At 34.9% G+C, this 17,309-nt stretch overlaps 1 protein-coding gene across 2 annotated transcripts in view; it reads left to right on the forward strand.

Moving 5' to 3' along the window:
* COG3 (component of oligomeric golgi complex 3) overlaps positions 1–17,309 on the forward strand; it is a 79,943-nt gene that overhangs the window by 33,719 nt on the left and 28,915 nt on the right. For both annotated transcript variants that reach the window (XM_059143810.1, XM_059143809.1), the window contains 6 exons: positions 3,663–3,706; positions 4,140–4,266; positions 4,867–4,958; positions 6,258–6,397; positions 7,654–7,814; positions 16,947–17,052. In XM_059143810.1, coding sequence (XP_058999793.1) covers positions 3,663–3,706; positions 4,140–4,266; positions 4,867–4,958; positions 6,258–6,397; positions 7,654–7,814; positions 16,947–17,052 — 670 coding nt within the window. The remainder of the gene's footprint in view (positions 1–3,662; positions 3,707–4,139; positions 4,267–4,866; positions 4,959–6,257; positions 6,398–7,653; positions 7,815–16,946; positions 17,053–17,309) is intronic.

Here is a 17,309-nt window from a genome sequence, read left to right on the forward strand (position 1 = left end):
ACTTATATCTGTGTTGATTAAATCCTTGGCCTTGAGTTCTATTTCCTATTCTTTCTTTTGGGGTCGATTTCTCCATCTTGTCATTTTGTCTGGAAAAGAAAAGAAGAAAGAAAAAAAAAAAAGCAAAAACCCAAACAAAGAAAAAAACCAAAAAAAGAAATAAACTAGATCCTGTGTGTGTTTTGGTCTGTTTGTAAAAGAATCTATGTCCCAAAAGAAAAGAATAAAGAAAGTGAAAATAAACAAAAAATTAGAAATATATGTATAAATAAAAATTTAAAAATTAACAATAAAAGATAAGGACTTGAAAAAGAAAATAATTGAAAAATAAATAAATAAAGAATAAAAGTGAAAAAAGAAGAGAGATTCTATTTCTGCAAGAGCTGAAGCTTTGCAGTCCTCTGTGATTGGTAAACTTGGGCAGTGAGTTTGTGCTTGTCATCTGGGGGTAGTGGGCCAGGGCCTCCTGCCCTGCTTCTCAAGTGGACTTGTTTTAAAGGAAATGTGCGTCCAGGGTGCAGGAGGCTTGGTGTATGCCGCTCCAGCCTCCTCTAGGTATGCGGTTTTGCTCCCTGAAGGCACTGATGGAAAGGATGAATACAGTGGTGCCTGGGTCTTGGCTGAAAGTCTGTGCTCTTATTCTTCAGTGAGCCCTCACAGAAGAGCAGTCAGTCACCACTCTTTGTTTTGGTTTCCCACTGAACCCTGTGTTCACCATGCCTGTGTCTGAGCTTTTTTATCTCAGGGGTGTGGCTTAGTTTCAAAACTCTAAAATTTTAGGAACTCCCCTGGTGTATACCTGTGCTGTTCTCCTGGGGAGGATCTTGCCCTGCTTTTTTCATTTGCTGGCAGGTCCCAGGAAAGTGGTCACATGACTGCATAGTTGCTCACAGTTTATGGCAAAACAGAGTAGAAAGCGGATACCAAGACCCACTGCTCTTGCTCCTATTCCTGGAAACAGTGGTGCCACCCTTCTTGTGACCCAGGCGATCTTCAGACCCAGATGTCACTGCTGGGATTCTGCCCACTTTGCCACCTGAGCTTCTTGAAGCCAGGCACGTCCCCCATGGTAGAGAACTTCTAACAGTTCAGATTGTGCTGTGCTGCTTCTAATACTTTGCAGTAGGCACGGTAAACAGTCTCCCTCCTCTTTACCAACAGCTATATCTTCCCCAAGTCAACTCTCTGCATCTCCTGTCCTTCAAGAGGAGGTTGCTTTTCTTCTTGTAGATTCGTACTGTTTGTTCTCTCAGACCTCCAGTTGATTTCTTGGGTGTTCAGAATGACTTGACTATTAAGCTGTGTTTGAGGGTTGAGACAAGCTTAGGATCTCCCTACTCCTTAACATCTTGACATCTTAACTCCTCCCTCAGTTTTTTGTTTTTTGAAATAAGAGACACTTGGTCTTATTTATAGAAGATACAGGAGAATAGTGGTTCATTGATGGTATAAGGTTTAGCTTGTGCCTGATTGTTGCTTTTGCTTAGTAGTCAAATACCAGTGGTAAAAATTTGATTAGAAAAGAAGTGGTATAGGTAAGTGTGATATAGCTCAGTGTGGTAGATAAATATAAAGTTAATTATATAATGATCAGCTCCTTTCCTACATGCCATTTATCAATGGTAGTCAATGAATACATGCAATGGAGTCCTATTTATATTAGTGACAGCATGAAATACTTACCTAGAAATAACTCTACTGGAAATACAAGGATGAAGAAAATGACAAAACTAGACAGAAAGTTTTAAGAGATTGAATAAATGATAAGCTTCTCTTTTTCCTGATCAAGGAGACTTAATTTTTTATTTTTTTTTAAAGGTTTTATTTGTTTATTTGTCAGAGCAAGTGAGAGCAGGGCAAGGAGGGGGAACCGCAGACAGAGGGAGAAGCTGGCTCCTCCCTGATCAAGGAGCCCAATGCGGGGCTCAATCCCAGGACCCTGGGATCATGACCTGAGCTGAAGGCAGAGACTTAGCTGACTGAACCACCCAGGCATCCCGAGACTTAATTTTTTAAATGTCAGTTCCTCCTAATATAATTCATCATCAAATATAATCTTAACAGAAATCCAGTGTAATTTCTTTCTGGATGATGCGAAAATTTATCTGGTATACTAAATAAGCAAGACTAATTATACAAGTAAATTTTAAAAATACATTGATACTGATTCAAGAATTCATTGATGGATCATTGGGGTGAGAAATTCTACAACTTGATATAAAAAAAATCAGTCTTAAAGAGGAAGGGTTAGAGTTTTCTACATAATATTGAGAAGACTTGCTGAGTATTTGGGGGAAAAAGTAAACTCTATAAGCTTTATAGCATTACCAAAATACACTCTAAGTGAACTAAAGAGTTAAATGTAAAAATTAGCAGGGGAAAAAAAAAACCTCTAGCAGAAATTACTGGGGAAAAATTACAGAGTAAAAGGCTCAGGATATAAAAATTACATTTTCTGAATTTTAGACAGCCAAAGAAAAGCAGAAAGTAGGATGTTTGCAATAGATAAGTGAGAAGGTTAATATTTTTTAATGTACTGAGTACTTCTAGCTCAGTAAGAAAGATGAATATCTGATATATAAATGACCAGATTTTGCAAAGAAAATGCAAATGGTTCATTAAATATGAGTGCCTCTGTAGCCTCAGTGGAGAAAATGTGCAGTTTAAGGTTAGATGACCCCCAACTTTTTTTTTTTGGTCAAGACAATGACAGATTAAGTTGTAGCAGTCAGTCCTTTTGAGGTTTTGGTGAGGGAGACAGTACTACTGACAGGGAGGTAAATCAATTCCTTTTTCAAAAAACATTTTAGGAGAATGGAGCAAAAGCACCTATAAGTATTAATCTCTTTTGTTGGGGATCCCCAGCTGGGAAGTAGGTACTGTTATTATACCTGCTATATGGTACAAAGTAGAAACTCAGAGAAGTGAGCCCACTCTCTTGAGCTCAGACAGCTCCTGGGGAGCTGATACCCATACCTTCTAGTTTCACTCCAGGCCCAGAGCTCATAACCACTGGACTTTTCTTCTCAGGAAACAGTCTAGATGTCTAACACAATATTTGACTTATGGTACATTTGTCCAAGGGTATATTATGTAGCCATTTAAAATAATGTTTTAAGTAATAATAATAATAATAATAATAATAATAAGTCATCAAGTGTTTACTAGGTGCCAGACACTGTGCTAATAAGGCTTTCCATATGTTTTCATCTGATGTTGAGTAGAATGATGTTTTGGAATATAATTTTTTGAAAGCAGATAATCATGTTGAATGTATAATTCCAGGTTTTTTTTGTTTGTTTTTAAATATAGTAACTGAAAGAATATTCTAAAATATTAGTTGTGGTTATTTTATGGTATTACAGGTGACTTTAAAAAGAAAAGATTTTATTTATTTATTTGACAGAGATCACAAGTAGGCAGAGAGGCAGGCAGAGAGAGGAGGAAGTAGGCTCCCCACTGAGCGGAGAGCCCAATGCAGGGCTCAATCCCAGGACCCTGGGATCATGACCTGAGCTGAAAGCAGAGGCTTTAACCCACTGAGCCACCCAGGCGCCCCTGTATTTACAGGTTTTCTAACATTAGCCTGTATTAATTAAAATCAGGAAGTAATTAAAAGTATAACTAAAACAGATATATTTTAATATACTTTTATTTTGCAGACTCTTATCGAACAAATAGAACAGCGATCTGAAAAAATACCTGAGTGAGTACCTAGAAGTTCTTCAAACTACCTTCTTCTTGATGTGGTCCTGGTATTTTCTGAGCAATTACCTTTCATACTATGTAGCACATAACTTATTTTGGGAAAAGTTTGTAGACCTGACTTTGAGTTTGCAAGGCATCTTTTTTTCCCATAGCAGTATTTTCTTTTAATTTTAACGTTGTAATATCTTTCTGTACTCTTGGGAGATAAATCTTTCTTTAAAAGAATAAAAATTAACAGCTTTTGAACCACACTTCATTATGGTTTGTTTTTTCTTTTTATACATAAATATTTCTAGTATTTAATGTGGGCAAATGAGGGGTGACCTTATCACTTTAGAGGTTTTGAAATCTTTTCTGGAATTTAAGATCAGATTTAATTTCCATATCTGAAATGAGAAATTTATATTCTAATCTCATTCGCTTTTCATCAGATACCAACAACTGCTAAATGACATCCATCAGTGTTACCTTGACCAGCGGGAGCTCCTTTTGGGCCCTAGCATCACTTGTACTGTAACAGAGTTAACAAGCCAGAATAATAGAGATCATTGTGCCTTGGTAAGCTTCAGCTAGTTTTGATTGATGTTAAACCTTCTTCTAAAATATTTTGGTCTTTGAAGCTGTATTTGGGTAGATAAGTTTGGATCCCATATCAACAAGCTTTTAGAGAATTTTTCTTTCAGTTATGAGGAATCAAGTAATTAATATTCAGCTTATCAAAATAATCTCATTTTTATCTTGTTTTTGAAGAATGAAGATTCATGAACAAGTATTACTCCTTGAAAGATGTAGTTTCAGAGTTTGTGGATTTATACTGATGATTTAATTTAGCTTTTGCTGAAGAAGTGCTTTTTTTGTTTAGCAGTTTTAATTCATACTATAGAACAATACATAAAGATTGTTTTATTAAATACCCCTCTTAAACTAGAAGAGTATTTTCACTGTCAAAAATTTAGAAAAAAAAAGAAGAAAATAAAAATGAGCCATATTCACATTTTGCCATAAACCATTGTAAACCAAGCAATTTCTGTTTTTCAGTGGGTTGTTTTATGAATATATGTGCATAATCTTAGTGCAAATAGAGTATTTGTTTTATTCATAAATGCTGGAATCATTGTGTGTCTTTAACTGTAGGTAATGTGTGTTTATTTCCTGCAGATTCGTAGTGGCTGTGCCTTTATGGTCCATGTATGCCAGGATGAGCACCAACTTTACAATGAATTTTTCACAAAGCCAACATCAAAATTAGAGTAGGTGGTACACAAACTCTTGTTTTTAAGATTTAATATGCTAATGATCATTGTGGCTTATTATATTATAGGAGTATTTTAAAATTAACTGCAAAGTGTTTTTTTTTTTTTTTTTTAAAGATTTTATTTATTTATTTGACAGAGAGAAATCACAAGTAGATGGAGAGGCAGGCAGAGAGAGAGAGAGGGAAGCAGGCCCCTGCTGAGCAGAGAGCCCGATGTGGGACTCGATCCCAGGACCCTGAGATCATGACCTGAGCCGAAGGCAGTGGCTTAACCCACTGAGCCACCCAGGCGCCCAACTGCAAAGTGTTTTAACTTTTATGAGTGTGTGAACAGAATATTATTGGATGGAAAGTGATTATTTTAAAATAAATGTGCAATTTAAAGGCCAACATGCTTTTATATTATTTATAATATATCTATGGAGACAATGTGGTATGACAGTAAGAAGCCTATATTGGAAACTAAGTCTTGGCAATGTATATCCCTTTATCTCCACCTAGTATTCTAATTCCTTATAGTTAAAAAATTGTTCTAATTAGTGAAAGACATTTAAAAATATAGACAATATTTAATACGTTTTCCTTATTTTTCTCAAAGTGTCTTTTCAGCTCCTGTGTTAGTCACTTCTGATTTCTTCATGTTGGTGATTTTGACTCTTAGAAAGATTCCAAGATTATAACTTTTATAATGAAGAAGAGTCAAATGTATCTTATAGTTTTGATTAGATTGATCACTTTTGGTGAAATGCTATGTATAGAAGAGTACTATGGACAGTATGAAGAATATAGACAACTTAAGTCTTTCTTTTCAAATGTTTAAAATTGTCAAAAATACTTGTATGTCCAAGTACTTTGAGTTTTATCTAAGTCCAAGTATTAAAGAATTTTCAGTTCATCTTTCCTAGGGACAATGTTACATTTGATTCACAAATGATGTAGAATATAAAAGGATAATTATATCAACCAAAATATTTGTTACCATGTTTTAAAGAACATATATAAAATATGGCTAAATAAGTAAAGTTGTAATAAATTGACATAAATTGATATTTGGCCACGGCAGCTGCTTTGGAGTGTCTGCTGAAGACTGCTTATGGATTTTGCGCTTTTAAAGTAAAGAAAGATCTACAGTATTATTTTCACCCTTTGATTTCTCATTAAATAGTGTTCCCATGCATGATTTTCCAGTAGATTTTTATTTTTATTGGCTAGAAGAAATCAATGATGCCTTTTAAACCATTAGAAAAATCATGAAGATTACTACTTATAACCATGTTTTATTCTTTCATTTTAGTGAACTTTTGGAGAAACTGTGTGTGTCATTGTATGATGTCTTCAGGCCATTGATCATTCATGTTATTCATTTAGAAACTCTGTCAGAACTTTGTGGGATTCTTAAAAATGAGGTGCTTGAAGATCATGTACAGAACAATGGTAAATAATAATTAGAAATGATAATTTCAAAAGTTTTAAAAATTATATCTGTGGCTCAATGAATTTCAAAACCCTCTATTCTTTACCCCATTCACCGATATAAATTTATTATTTTTATAGCCTGGTTTGATGCCTTTTAAAATCAAGATACACCTTATTTTTTGACTAGGTTCAAATTAAATGGGAAAAGAATTTTAAGATCTGGGCAAAATTGCTAATAAAATTATAGTTCACTTTTCTTTCTGTCATCTGTCAGAGAGAACTGTCAGTTTTGAGCTAGACATTTTTAATACATTCTTACCAAAATACCTGAAGTCATTGGCTATATTGCATACTTTTAATTTAAAAACAAGAATTATTTTAGTGTACATATATAATAATGACTTATCTTTTTTGAAATTACAAATAAAATGAATTCTCTGGAAAACTCTAACCATCTGATACATTCTTTAATATTTGATTCTGTTGTCATAGAAAACATGACTTAAGTAACTTTAAAAAAAACCCTTCAAGTAATACTTTACTGGCAGAAATTATTGTTCTTACTTTGACTTTCTTTAGGAGACACTAGGTTTGTTATGTTTCCAGAGTTTCTTATTCTGCTGCATTTAGTTATTCTAAGATGTGCATTTTCTTACATATTAATGCCTCTGAATTAAATTAATTTGAATATTTATGTTTTTATATCATATCTCCAACTCCCCAGCCCTTGGAAAGTTGTTACAGAATTAATGGTTTGTCTTAACACTGATGGCATCTTAGGAATGCAGAAATTCTATATGAACTTATACTTTGTTTTAATTTTTTACTCATATTTCTTTATGGAAACCTTAATAAGTCATTTTGTATTTGTGGGACTTCATTTATTTGTAAAATTGGGATAATAACCCAACAAATAAGCTGCCCTAGCTGTCTCTTAGGATTGGTCTGAAGCTGAATGAGATAACTTTTAACAAGCACGAAACACTTTAAAATTCAGACTTTATTATTCATGTTAATAATAAAAATAATATCACAAAGTGTCAGAAAAAAGGTACAAGGGCAAATTTCTTTCCCAATTTTAAATTTGAGGAAATTGAAAGACATTTAATTAAGTTTTTCTGAGGTCATTGAGTCATACTGAAATAGAATGCAACCACAGTCCCAGAGGGAAAAATGCTTCCTACTACTGCTGGACACTTGAGTAATATTTTTGCTTGTTTAAAGAAAATATTTTTCTAAATATAAAAGAATGGATGATTATACTTTTTTATCAGCTGAACAACTGGGAGCATTTGCAGCTGGAGTAAAGCAGATGTTAGAAGATGTACAAGAGCGCCTTGTATACAGAACCCACATCTACATTCAGACAGACATCACGGGGTACAAACCTGCTCCTGGAGATCTGGCATATCCTGATAAGTTGGTGATGATGGAGGTAGGGTTCTCTTATTTGATCTTGATCTCTCCCATACACTTTTTGGATGTTTCGTACTAGTAGAAATAGGATTTTTCTTTTTAATTCTCATTCAAGATGTAAAAACAAGATAAACTTGCCATAAAGTCACAGGAAATAAAATTTAAAAAAATTGAACAACATAATCTGTTAGGTTCTTTTTCCTTCAAGTTGTATTTTATAATTCATTTCCCTCCCCTTTTGTAGGAAATAGGTGTTCTCAGGTTTTTGTTTGTTTGTTTTTGTTTTAAGATTTATTTATTTACTTTAGAGAGAGAGAGAGTGTGTGCTCGTGCATGAGCATGGGGCAAAAGGGCAGAGGGAGAGGGAAAGGGAGAATCTCAAGCAGACTCCCACCTGATCATAGAGCATGACATCAGGCTTAATCCCACGACTCTGAGGTCACAACCTGAGCCGAAATCCAGAGACGGACACTTAACTGACTGAGCCACCCAGGTGTCTTGTGTTCTCAGTTTTTAAATTGAATTTGTGCTCCCTGTGATTTCTCTTTTTTAAAATAAATGGCACAGAAGAGGGTCTTGATAACATAGGAGCCACCATAGTTGATTGTCATAGAGCCATGTGTCATCCTGTCTCATAAAAATCGTGCGGGCCATGTCCTCAAAATTCTGCAGTACTAATGTCCAGTTTGTAGAGCTAGAGTTACCTCACTGATCATTTAGCTCACTGATTCAGTTATATACGAATCTTTATTTTCTTTTAGTGCTGGACAGAGTTTAAATAATGCTGAGGGTATTAGTACTAAACCAGAATTAGAGCCTAGAACCTTTTTTTCTTTTTAAGTGGGCTCCATGCCCAGTGTGGAGCTCAACATGGGGCTTGAATCAAGATCAAGATGGGCTCACATCAAGAGTCAGACACTTAACCACCTAGTTACCCAGGCACCCTAGAACCTAGAACTTTTTTAATGGAAGTTTCAAATATAAGCGAAAGGTAGAGGGAACTATATAATGACTCTTGCATATTATTACACCAGCTTCCTCGTGGCCAGTCTTACTTCACTTAGAGCTCCATTACTCCCTTCCACACCATTAATTATTTTGGAGCAAATTCTAAACATTTCATCAGTAAATACTTTAGTATTTACTTTAGTATCAAAAGGTAAGGCACATTTTAGTTTTTGCAGTGAAGTCTTTTTCTAGTTTTATTGAGAAATAATTGACATATGTCAGTAAGTTTAAGGCCTAGAGCATGATGATTTGATTTACATACATTATAAAATGATTACCACAATAGCTTTAGTTAACACCCATCATCTTATATAGATAACAATCCAAAGAAAGGAAATTTCTTTTTGTGACAAGAAAGAACAAGTTGTTCTTTCTGAATAACTTTCCTATCTGTATACGATGTTTTTTGTTAACTATAGTCATTGTGTGTATTATATTCCTAGTGTTTATTTTGTAACTGGAAGTTTGTTTGTTTTTTGTTTGTTTGTTTTTAGATTCACATATAAGTGAACTCATACAGTATTTGTCTTTCTCTGACTTATGTTATTTAGCATAACATCTTTAGGGTCTCACCATGTTTTTGGACATGGTAGGATTTCCTTGTGGTTTTTTTTTTTTAATGGCCAAATAATATTCCACTGCCTGCATACACCGTAACTTCTTTATCCATTCATTCATTGGTGGACACATAGGTTGTTTTCATGTCTTAGCTATCGTGAGTAATGCTGCAGTGAACGTAAAGGTGCAGATATCCTTTGAGTTAGTGTTTTCATTTCCTTTGGATGTATTCCCAGACGTGGAGTTGCTGGATCATATGGTAGTTCTATTTTTAATTTTTTGAAGATCCTCCATACTGTTTTCCAGAGTGGCTGCATCAGTTTACAGTTCTGCCAGTTAGAGCACCAGGGTTCTCTTTTCTCCACGTCTTTGCCAACACTTGTTACCTTTTTTTAAAAAAAATTTTTGTCAGAGAGAGGGAGAGAGAGTACTTGCATGCATGAGTGGAGGAGGGGTAGAGGGAGAAGCAGGCTTCCTGCTGAGCAGGGAGCCTGATGTGGGACTCGATCCTAGGACCTTGGGATCATAACCTGAGCTAAAGGCAGACGCTTAACTGACTGAGCCACCCAGACGTCCCAACACTTGTTACCTCTTATCTTTTTGACAGCAGCCATTCTAATAGGCGTGAGATGGTGTCTCATTATGTGCATTTCCCCGATGATTATTGATGTTGAGCATTTTCATTACCTGTTGGCCATTTGTATATCCTCTTTGGAAAAAATGTTGATTCAGGTCCTTCGTCCATTTTCAATTGGATTATTTGGTTTTTATGCTATTGAGTTATATGAGTTCTTTATACCTTTTGTATATGAATTCCTTATCATCAAGCTTTGTAGTTTGATGGTAGTCCCACTTTCTTATTTTGGTGAGGGTACTTTTCATTTTAACACAACCATGATATGGTTATCACATTTAAAAACATTATTATAGTTACTTAATATCACTGAATATTCAATTAAGTCTGGAATTTTTTCAGATTTACTAGTTGTTAGTGTTTTGTCCCACTTACTTTCTTTATGTGTATGTTTTATTGCTGAACCACTTGAAAGTAAGTTATAGATACAGTGATACTTCACTTCTGAATACTTTAGTTCTTACTCTCTTAAGAATAAAACATTCTTCACATAATCACATGCCATTTTTTACATATATAAAAATTAATATTAATTCAACATATTATTTATATGTAGTACATATTCAAATTTTTCCAGTTGTTCTTCAGCTATCTATAAAACAGGATCAGAAAGTTAAAAAGTGGGATCCAGTCAAGGTTACTCTTTCTCCCCACTTGTTTTTTTTGTTTGTTTTTTGTTTTTAATCACCTGGCTTTTTTGAAGAGACCAAGCCAGTTTTATTGTAGAATATGCCACATTCTGGATTTGTCTGATTGTTTTTCTCACATTTAGATTCAGATTAAACTTTTTTCTTTCTTTTTTTTTTTCTTTTCTTTCTTTCTTTTCTTTTTTTTTTTTGGCAAGAATACTACACAGCTGATGTGTACTTACCTTATCACATCAAAAGCACGTAATGTCAGGATGTTCCACAATTGGTTAAGTTAGTAATTGTTAATTTTCTTCATTATAAAAGCATATTCCCTTCTTTGTAATTAGTGAGTACTGATGAAATGATACTTTGGGATTATGTGAGTTCCCCAGCATCTTTTTACCCAGTGGTTATTACAACCATTAATGATCTGGGCCTGAACCAGTTATTATGTTGGGAGTAGCAAATTTCATACCTGCCATTTTCATATCTGCCTTTTCTTCTGCATTCATTAGTTGGCATTCTGCTGAAAAGAATTAATTTCTCCTTCTTCCTCCCTTTTGCCTATCCCTGACCTTAGTAGATTAGTGGAGTTTTTTAAAAAGTCATTATAATCTATTAGCATTGCTCTTTTTGAAGCTCAGAATTGTCCCAGATTTGAGTAGTGGAAGATGGGTTCTTTGTCCTTTAGATGGCTTCTTTGTCATTTTGTCCCTGTAATCTTTGAGGACTTCTTTCTTTTTTCTTACACAGTTTTATTGAGTTATAGTTTATAGACCCCACAATTCACCCATTTAGAGTTTATAATTTATGGTTTTTAATGTATTCATGGATAGGTTCAATCATTACCACAGTCGGTTATAAACCACTCACCATCTCAGAAAGCAACGCTGTACCTTTAGCTGTCACTCTCTGACCCCAGTCTGAGGGATCAGAGAACTTACAGTGAGTTCTGTGAACTCTATAAATGTGTCTATATACGGGACGCCTGGGTGGCTCAGTTGGTTAAGCAGCTGCCTTCGGCTCAGGTCATGATCCCAGCGTCCTGGGATCGAGTCCCACATCGGGCTCCTTGCTCAGCAGGGAGCCTGCTTCTCCCTCTGCCTCTGCCTGCCATTCTGTCTGCCTGTGTTCGCTCTCTCCCCCTCTCTCTCTCTGATAAATAAATAAAATCTTTAAAAAAAAAAAAAAAAAAAAAAAAAAAATAAATGTGTCTATATATATATGTCTATATAATATATATGTATGTATATATATGTCTATAAAATATATATGTATCTATAAATTGCCCGGTTTTAAACATTTCATATGAATAGGATTATATAACATACGGTTTTTTGTGATGTCTTTCACTTAGAATCTTTTTACAGTTCATCCAAGTTACAACATGTGTTAGACTTCATTCCTTTTTATGCTGGATAGTATGCCATTGTATGGATACGTCACATCTTATTTATTCATTCTTCTGCTGATGGATACTTGGGTTGCTTCCACCTATTGGGTGTTATAAATATACTGCTACAAACATTCATGTATGCATGTGTTTTCATTTCTCTTGTTTATATGCTTAGGAGTGGAATTTTTGCACTGTATAATAACTCTGTGTTTAATCATTTGAGGAATGGCCAGACTGTTTCCCAAAGTGGCTGTACCCATTTACATTCTCACCAGCAGGATATGAGGGTTCTGATTTCTCCATCCACTTGCCAACTCTTCTTAATATTTGACATTTTTGACTTAAGGCATCAAGTGGGTATGGAGTGATGTCTCATTGTGGTTTTATTATTATTTTTTTAAGATTTTATTTATTTAATTGACAGAGAGAGATCACAAGTAGACAGAGAGGCAGGCAGAGAGAGAGAGGGAAGCAGGCTCCCTGCTGAGTAGAGAGCCCGGTGCGGGACTCGATCCCAGGACCCTGAGATCATGACCTGAGCTGAAGGCAGCGGCTTAACCCACTGAGCCACCCAGGCACCCCTCATTGTGGTTTTAATGTGCATATTGTCCTTGCATCATTTGTTATCCCAACATTCTGTCCAGTTGTCCCAGCATCATTTATTGAAAGGCTATTCTTTCCTGCTGGATGGTCTTGGCACCCCTGTTGAAGCCAGTTGCTAATAAATTTTTGGGTTTCCTCCCTCCCTTGCTCCCTTCCTTCCTTCCTTCCTTTCTTCTTTCCTTCCTTCCTGTTGATTTATTTGAGAGAGAGAGAAAACAAGTGGGGGGAGGAGCCGAGGGAGAGAGAACATCCTTAAGCAGACTCCCTGCTGAGCACAGACCCTGACTCAGGATTTGGCCCCAGGACCCTGAGATCATGACCTGAGCTGAAATCAAGAGTCACATGCTCAACTGACTGAGCCAGCCAGGTACCCCGGGTTTGTTTCTGATCTCTCAGTTTTATTACATTGAACTTTATGTCTCTCTCTTTCTCTTTTTTTTTTTCTTTATGTCTCTTTTTATGTCAATATCAGACTGATTTGATTGTTTTGTAATAAATTTTAAAATCAGGAAATATGAATTCTAATTCTTCTTTTTAATGATTTTTTTTTGTCTATTCTTGGTCCCTTGCAAGTCCATATGAATTTTAGAATCAGCTTGTCACTTTCTACAAAGAAGTCAGCTGGGATTTGTTAGGGATTATATTATATCTGTTGATCAGTTTGGGGAGCATTGCCATCTTAACAAATGTTAACTCTTCAAGTTCAAGAACATGAGATATTTTGAAATTATTTAGATCTTTTTCAGTTTCTTTCAGTGATATATTGTAGTTTTCAGAGGATAAATTTTATACTTTTTAAAGATCTTCCTAAGTATTTTATTCTTTTTGAAGCTTATTTAAATGGAACTATTTTCTTAATTCTGTTTTTTGATTGTTGATTGCAAGTGTATAGAAATATTTTTGATTTTTATATATTGATCTTGTATCCTTGTTGGACTAGCTTATTCTAATAGATTTTTGTGGATTTTTTAGGATTTTCTATATGTGTAACTATATATGTATGTATGTATGTAAGATCATGTTGTTTGCAAATAGAGATAGTTTTACTTCTTGATTTCCAATCTTTATGCCTTTCATGTATCTCTCTTGCCTAATTGCTTAGCTAGAACCTCCAATACAATGTTGAATAGAAATGATGAGACCATATATCCTGTATTATTCTGATATTAAGGGGAAAGCTTCTAGCCTTTCCTATTTAGTATGATGTTAACTGTGAGTTATTCATACAATGCCCTTTATCAGGTTGGAAGAGGTTCCCATCTATTCCTGGTTTGTTGAGTGCTTTTATCTTAAACAATTTTGGTTTTTGTTAGATGCTTTGTTCACAACTATTGGGATGATCTAGTGAAATTTTGATTCTAGTGAATTTGAAAATATCCCCTGAAATAATTTTGCTAAGTCATTACATGTTTCTAATGTTTTTTCAAAAATGTAGTCTAATTTTTGCAAGGTTTGCAAATTAGGCTTCCAGCTGGAATGCTGACTTAAATTTATTTGTCTATGAAAAATAGGTTTAAAGTCCATTTCTTCATAAGTGTATCCTATATTCATCAACATACCTTTTGATACCAAGTGGGAATTGCTTTTGTTAAGTTGTAAATGTGGCTCAGATATTATCCAATTTCTGTTTAGACTGCTTCTCCTGGATGTCACACATCCTGATTTTCTTTTCTTTTTTTAAATTTATTTATTTGACAGACAGAGATCGCAATTAGGCAGAGAGGCAAGCAGAGAGAGAGGAGGAAGCAGGCTCCCCACTGAGCAGAGAGCCCGATGTGGGGCTCAATCCCAGGACCCTGGGATCTTGACCTGAGCTCAAGGCAGAGGCTTTAACCCACTGAGCCATCTAGGCGCCCCAACTTTTCTTTTTTCTGGTTTTTTTTTTTAAATACATTTTATTTTTTGGAACAGTTTTAGATTTACAGAAAAATTGAGAAGGTCTTACAGAGAGTTCCTATGTATGTCACATCCAGTTTTCTCTGTTATTTAACATCTTATATTATTGTGGTCCAATTGTGGTGGTGAATGAGTCTGTAATGATACATTGATATTAACTAGAGGCTGTAGTTTATTCACATTTCCTTAATTTTTATATAATGTCTTTTTCTATTCCAGGATCCCATTATCCATTTGTAGTTACTACCTTGCATTTTTTTTTTTTTTTTCTTTCTTCCATATCCTCTTAGGCTCTTCTTGGCTCTGAGAGTTTCTCAGACTTTCCTTGTTTTTGCTGATTTTAATTTAACATTTTTGAGGAGAATTTGTTAAGTATTTTATAGGGTGCCTCCCTATTGGAATTTGTCTGATGCTTTTCACATGGTTAGACTGGTATTATGTGTTTTGGGGAAGGAAACCCAAAAGTACCATATTTATCACATCATACCCAGGGTAGACACATCAATATGATTTACACTGACATAGATCACTTAGTTGAGGTGGCATTGTTAGGTTTCTTCATTGAAAAGTTGCTCTTTTTCCCCAAGCTATGCTACTTTCTTGAGACAAAGTATTTACATACATTATTTGGAATTTTTCTGCAAGATCTTTTTCCTTCTATATATGTAAGTATGTATATATGTATTTATTCACTTATTGATATCAGTATGAACTCATGGATACTTATTTCATATTTATGGATATTATCCACTGTTTTATGAGCACTTCCTTATCTCTTGGGTCTGTAAGACATTTTAGGCTCATTTTGTCTATTTACTATCTTAGCCTTAGAATCAGCCATTTCTCCAAAGAGTCCTGGCTTCTTTTATTGGAGAATGGTATTGGAAAACAAGGTCTAGGTGCTAGGTGTGCTCATAGCTGTAGAGTGTTCTTGATTTTGGTCATCTCAGCTGATAGCAAAGAAATATGTGTATGTATAACCTATTCCTGTTGCAACACCTCCTCACCAGCATTTTAACTTACCCTAACTTATTTTAGTGCCTGGACTGATAAACATGTTGTAATAGGGGTGTTTCTTTTAAAGCTAGCATGCTTGAAATACACCAGGCTGTGTAATTTACTGCCCTTATCTAAGAATGTTTTTCTCAACTTTCATCCCTTCTCCTGACTTCTATTTAAATTTATATTTTGGATAGTTATATTAATTATTTGTATAGTACTTAAAAAAAATAATACATAAAATCAACTTTGCAGGAATCAGGTATGTGGTAGGTAGGGCATATAGTTTGGGGGCTGTTTGTTTATTGCCCTGCTTTCATTATTCTGTAGGCTTATAGTAGGAATGTTGCTAATAATTCCAGGAAACAGATAATCCATTTGCAGGAGTTACCTTGGGTTTGAAGGCCACAAAGTGGGTATGATGAAGACAAGATCTATTTCTCAGTCCAGTCTAGGGAATTGTGTTCTTTTTTCCTTTTATTTCTTTGTTTTCTTTATGAATAATTGGTTTTATATTAGGTAGAATGCCTGTTTTAATAGTTCTGATAAGATGTTAGGTGATTAAGATTACTTTATAATTTAGTGATAATTTAGTATAATTTAGTGATATATTTAGTATGTTTTATTTAGTCGTCACATAGCCAGTGTCCTGATGCCTTCTTGTGTGGACCTTTTGGTTTAAGGATATCACTTTCAGTAAATATGCTTGCTTTGCTTTTCTTTTGGTGAGGGGCACAGGGGCATCAAGGTGATCCTGCTGTGACATCTTTGTGCCATGTGTTTATACTTTCTGGTTTCTGCATGCAGAGTTAGGACTGGCCCAAGTGATACGGAGACTGTATCCCAAACACTTCTCTGGGCCATTCCTTTTGGCAGTAATTACATGTTTGTTGGTCCTTCATTTTTATTTCTACCTTTATAAAACTATAAATGTAAATTAGTGAGATCTTCATCAATAACTTAGTAGTTAGTGACCTGTGTATATTTGATGTTATTCTTTAGGCAGTGAAGAAGGCTCTCAAAAATAGCTTACTGTAGCTATTCTCACATAAAGAGAAAAGCAGTTGTTTAGATTGGCTGGTTACTTGATAAAAACATTTCTGATATTCCGAATGTATTCTGTCCAATCTTAAATTTTGTTTCTAAACAGAAGTTGAAAATTAGCTTCCTAGAGGTGACTTGTGTATTACATGAACCTTCAGCAGATACCTGGTAATGGTTCTGAAATTAGTGGTTCACAAAAGACTGTGGATGTGTTTATGGGAGTAGAGAAGCTCCATACTAATATAACTTTTTCATTTCCATGGGTTGTTTTGGTCCATTTATTTATTAACTAGTTTTTTTTTTTTTTAACTTCATGGAAAGATTCATATTACAAACACAGCTGAAAACTACACCTTAATCTTTCTTCTGATTTCTTTATAATAGCAAATTGCACAGAGTTTAAAAGATGAACAGAAGAAGGTACCTTCAGAAGCTTCATTTTCAGATGTTCGGTTAGAAGAAACGGAGTCTAATAATCTAAGAAAATCCGGTATGTTATGATTAACTCCAACTTTATTCATTCATTTAAACTTCTGTTGAGGACTTGTCGTGTTCTGAGCATGAGAAACAACCTTGTGCATTTGAAGAGCCCAAACTTGGGTGGGGGTAGATTGATAAGCTGTAACTGTGTGGCCATGTCCTAAAGGTATGGACAGTGTACTCTTGGACCATGGTAGAAGGGCATCAGAATTATGAAGGGAGGTGAGCTTTGAGTGCAGGAAGGTGGGTTCAGTGAGAGATGTGGTG

This window comes from Mustela lutreola, chromosome 13 (genome assembly GCF_030435805.1).
Source record: "Mustela lutreola isolate mMusLut2 chromosome 13, mMusLut2.pri, whole genome shotgun sequence".
Taxonomy (NCBI): domain Eukaryota; kingdom Metazoa; phylum Chordata; class Mammalia; order Carnivora; family Mustelidae; genus Mustela; species Mustela lutreola.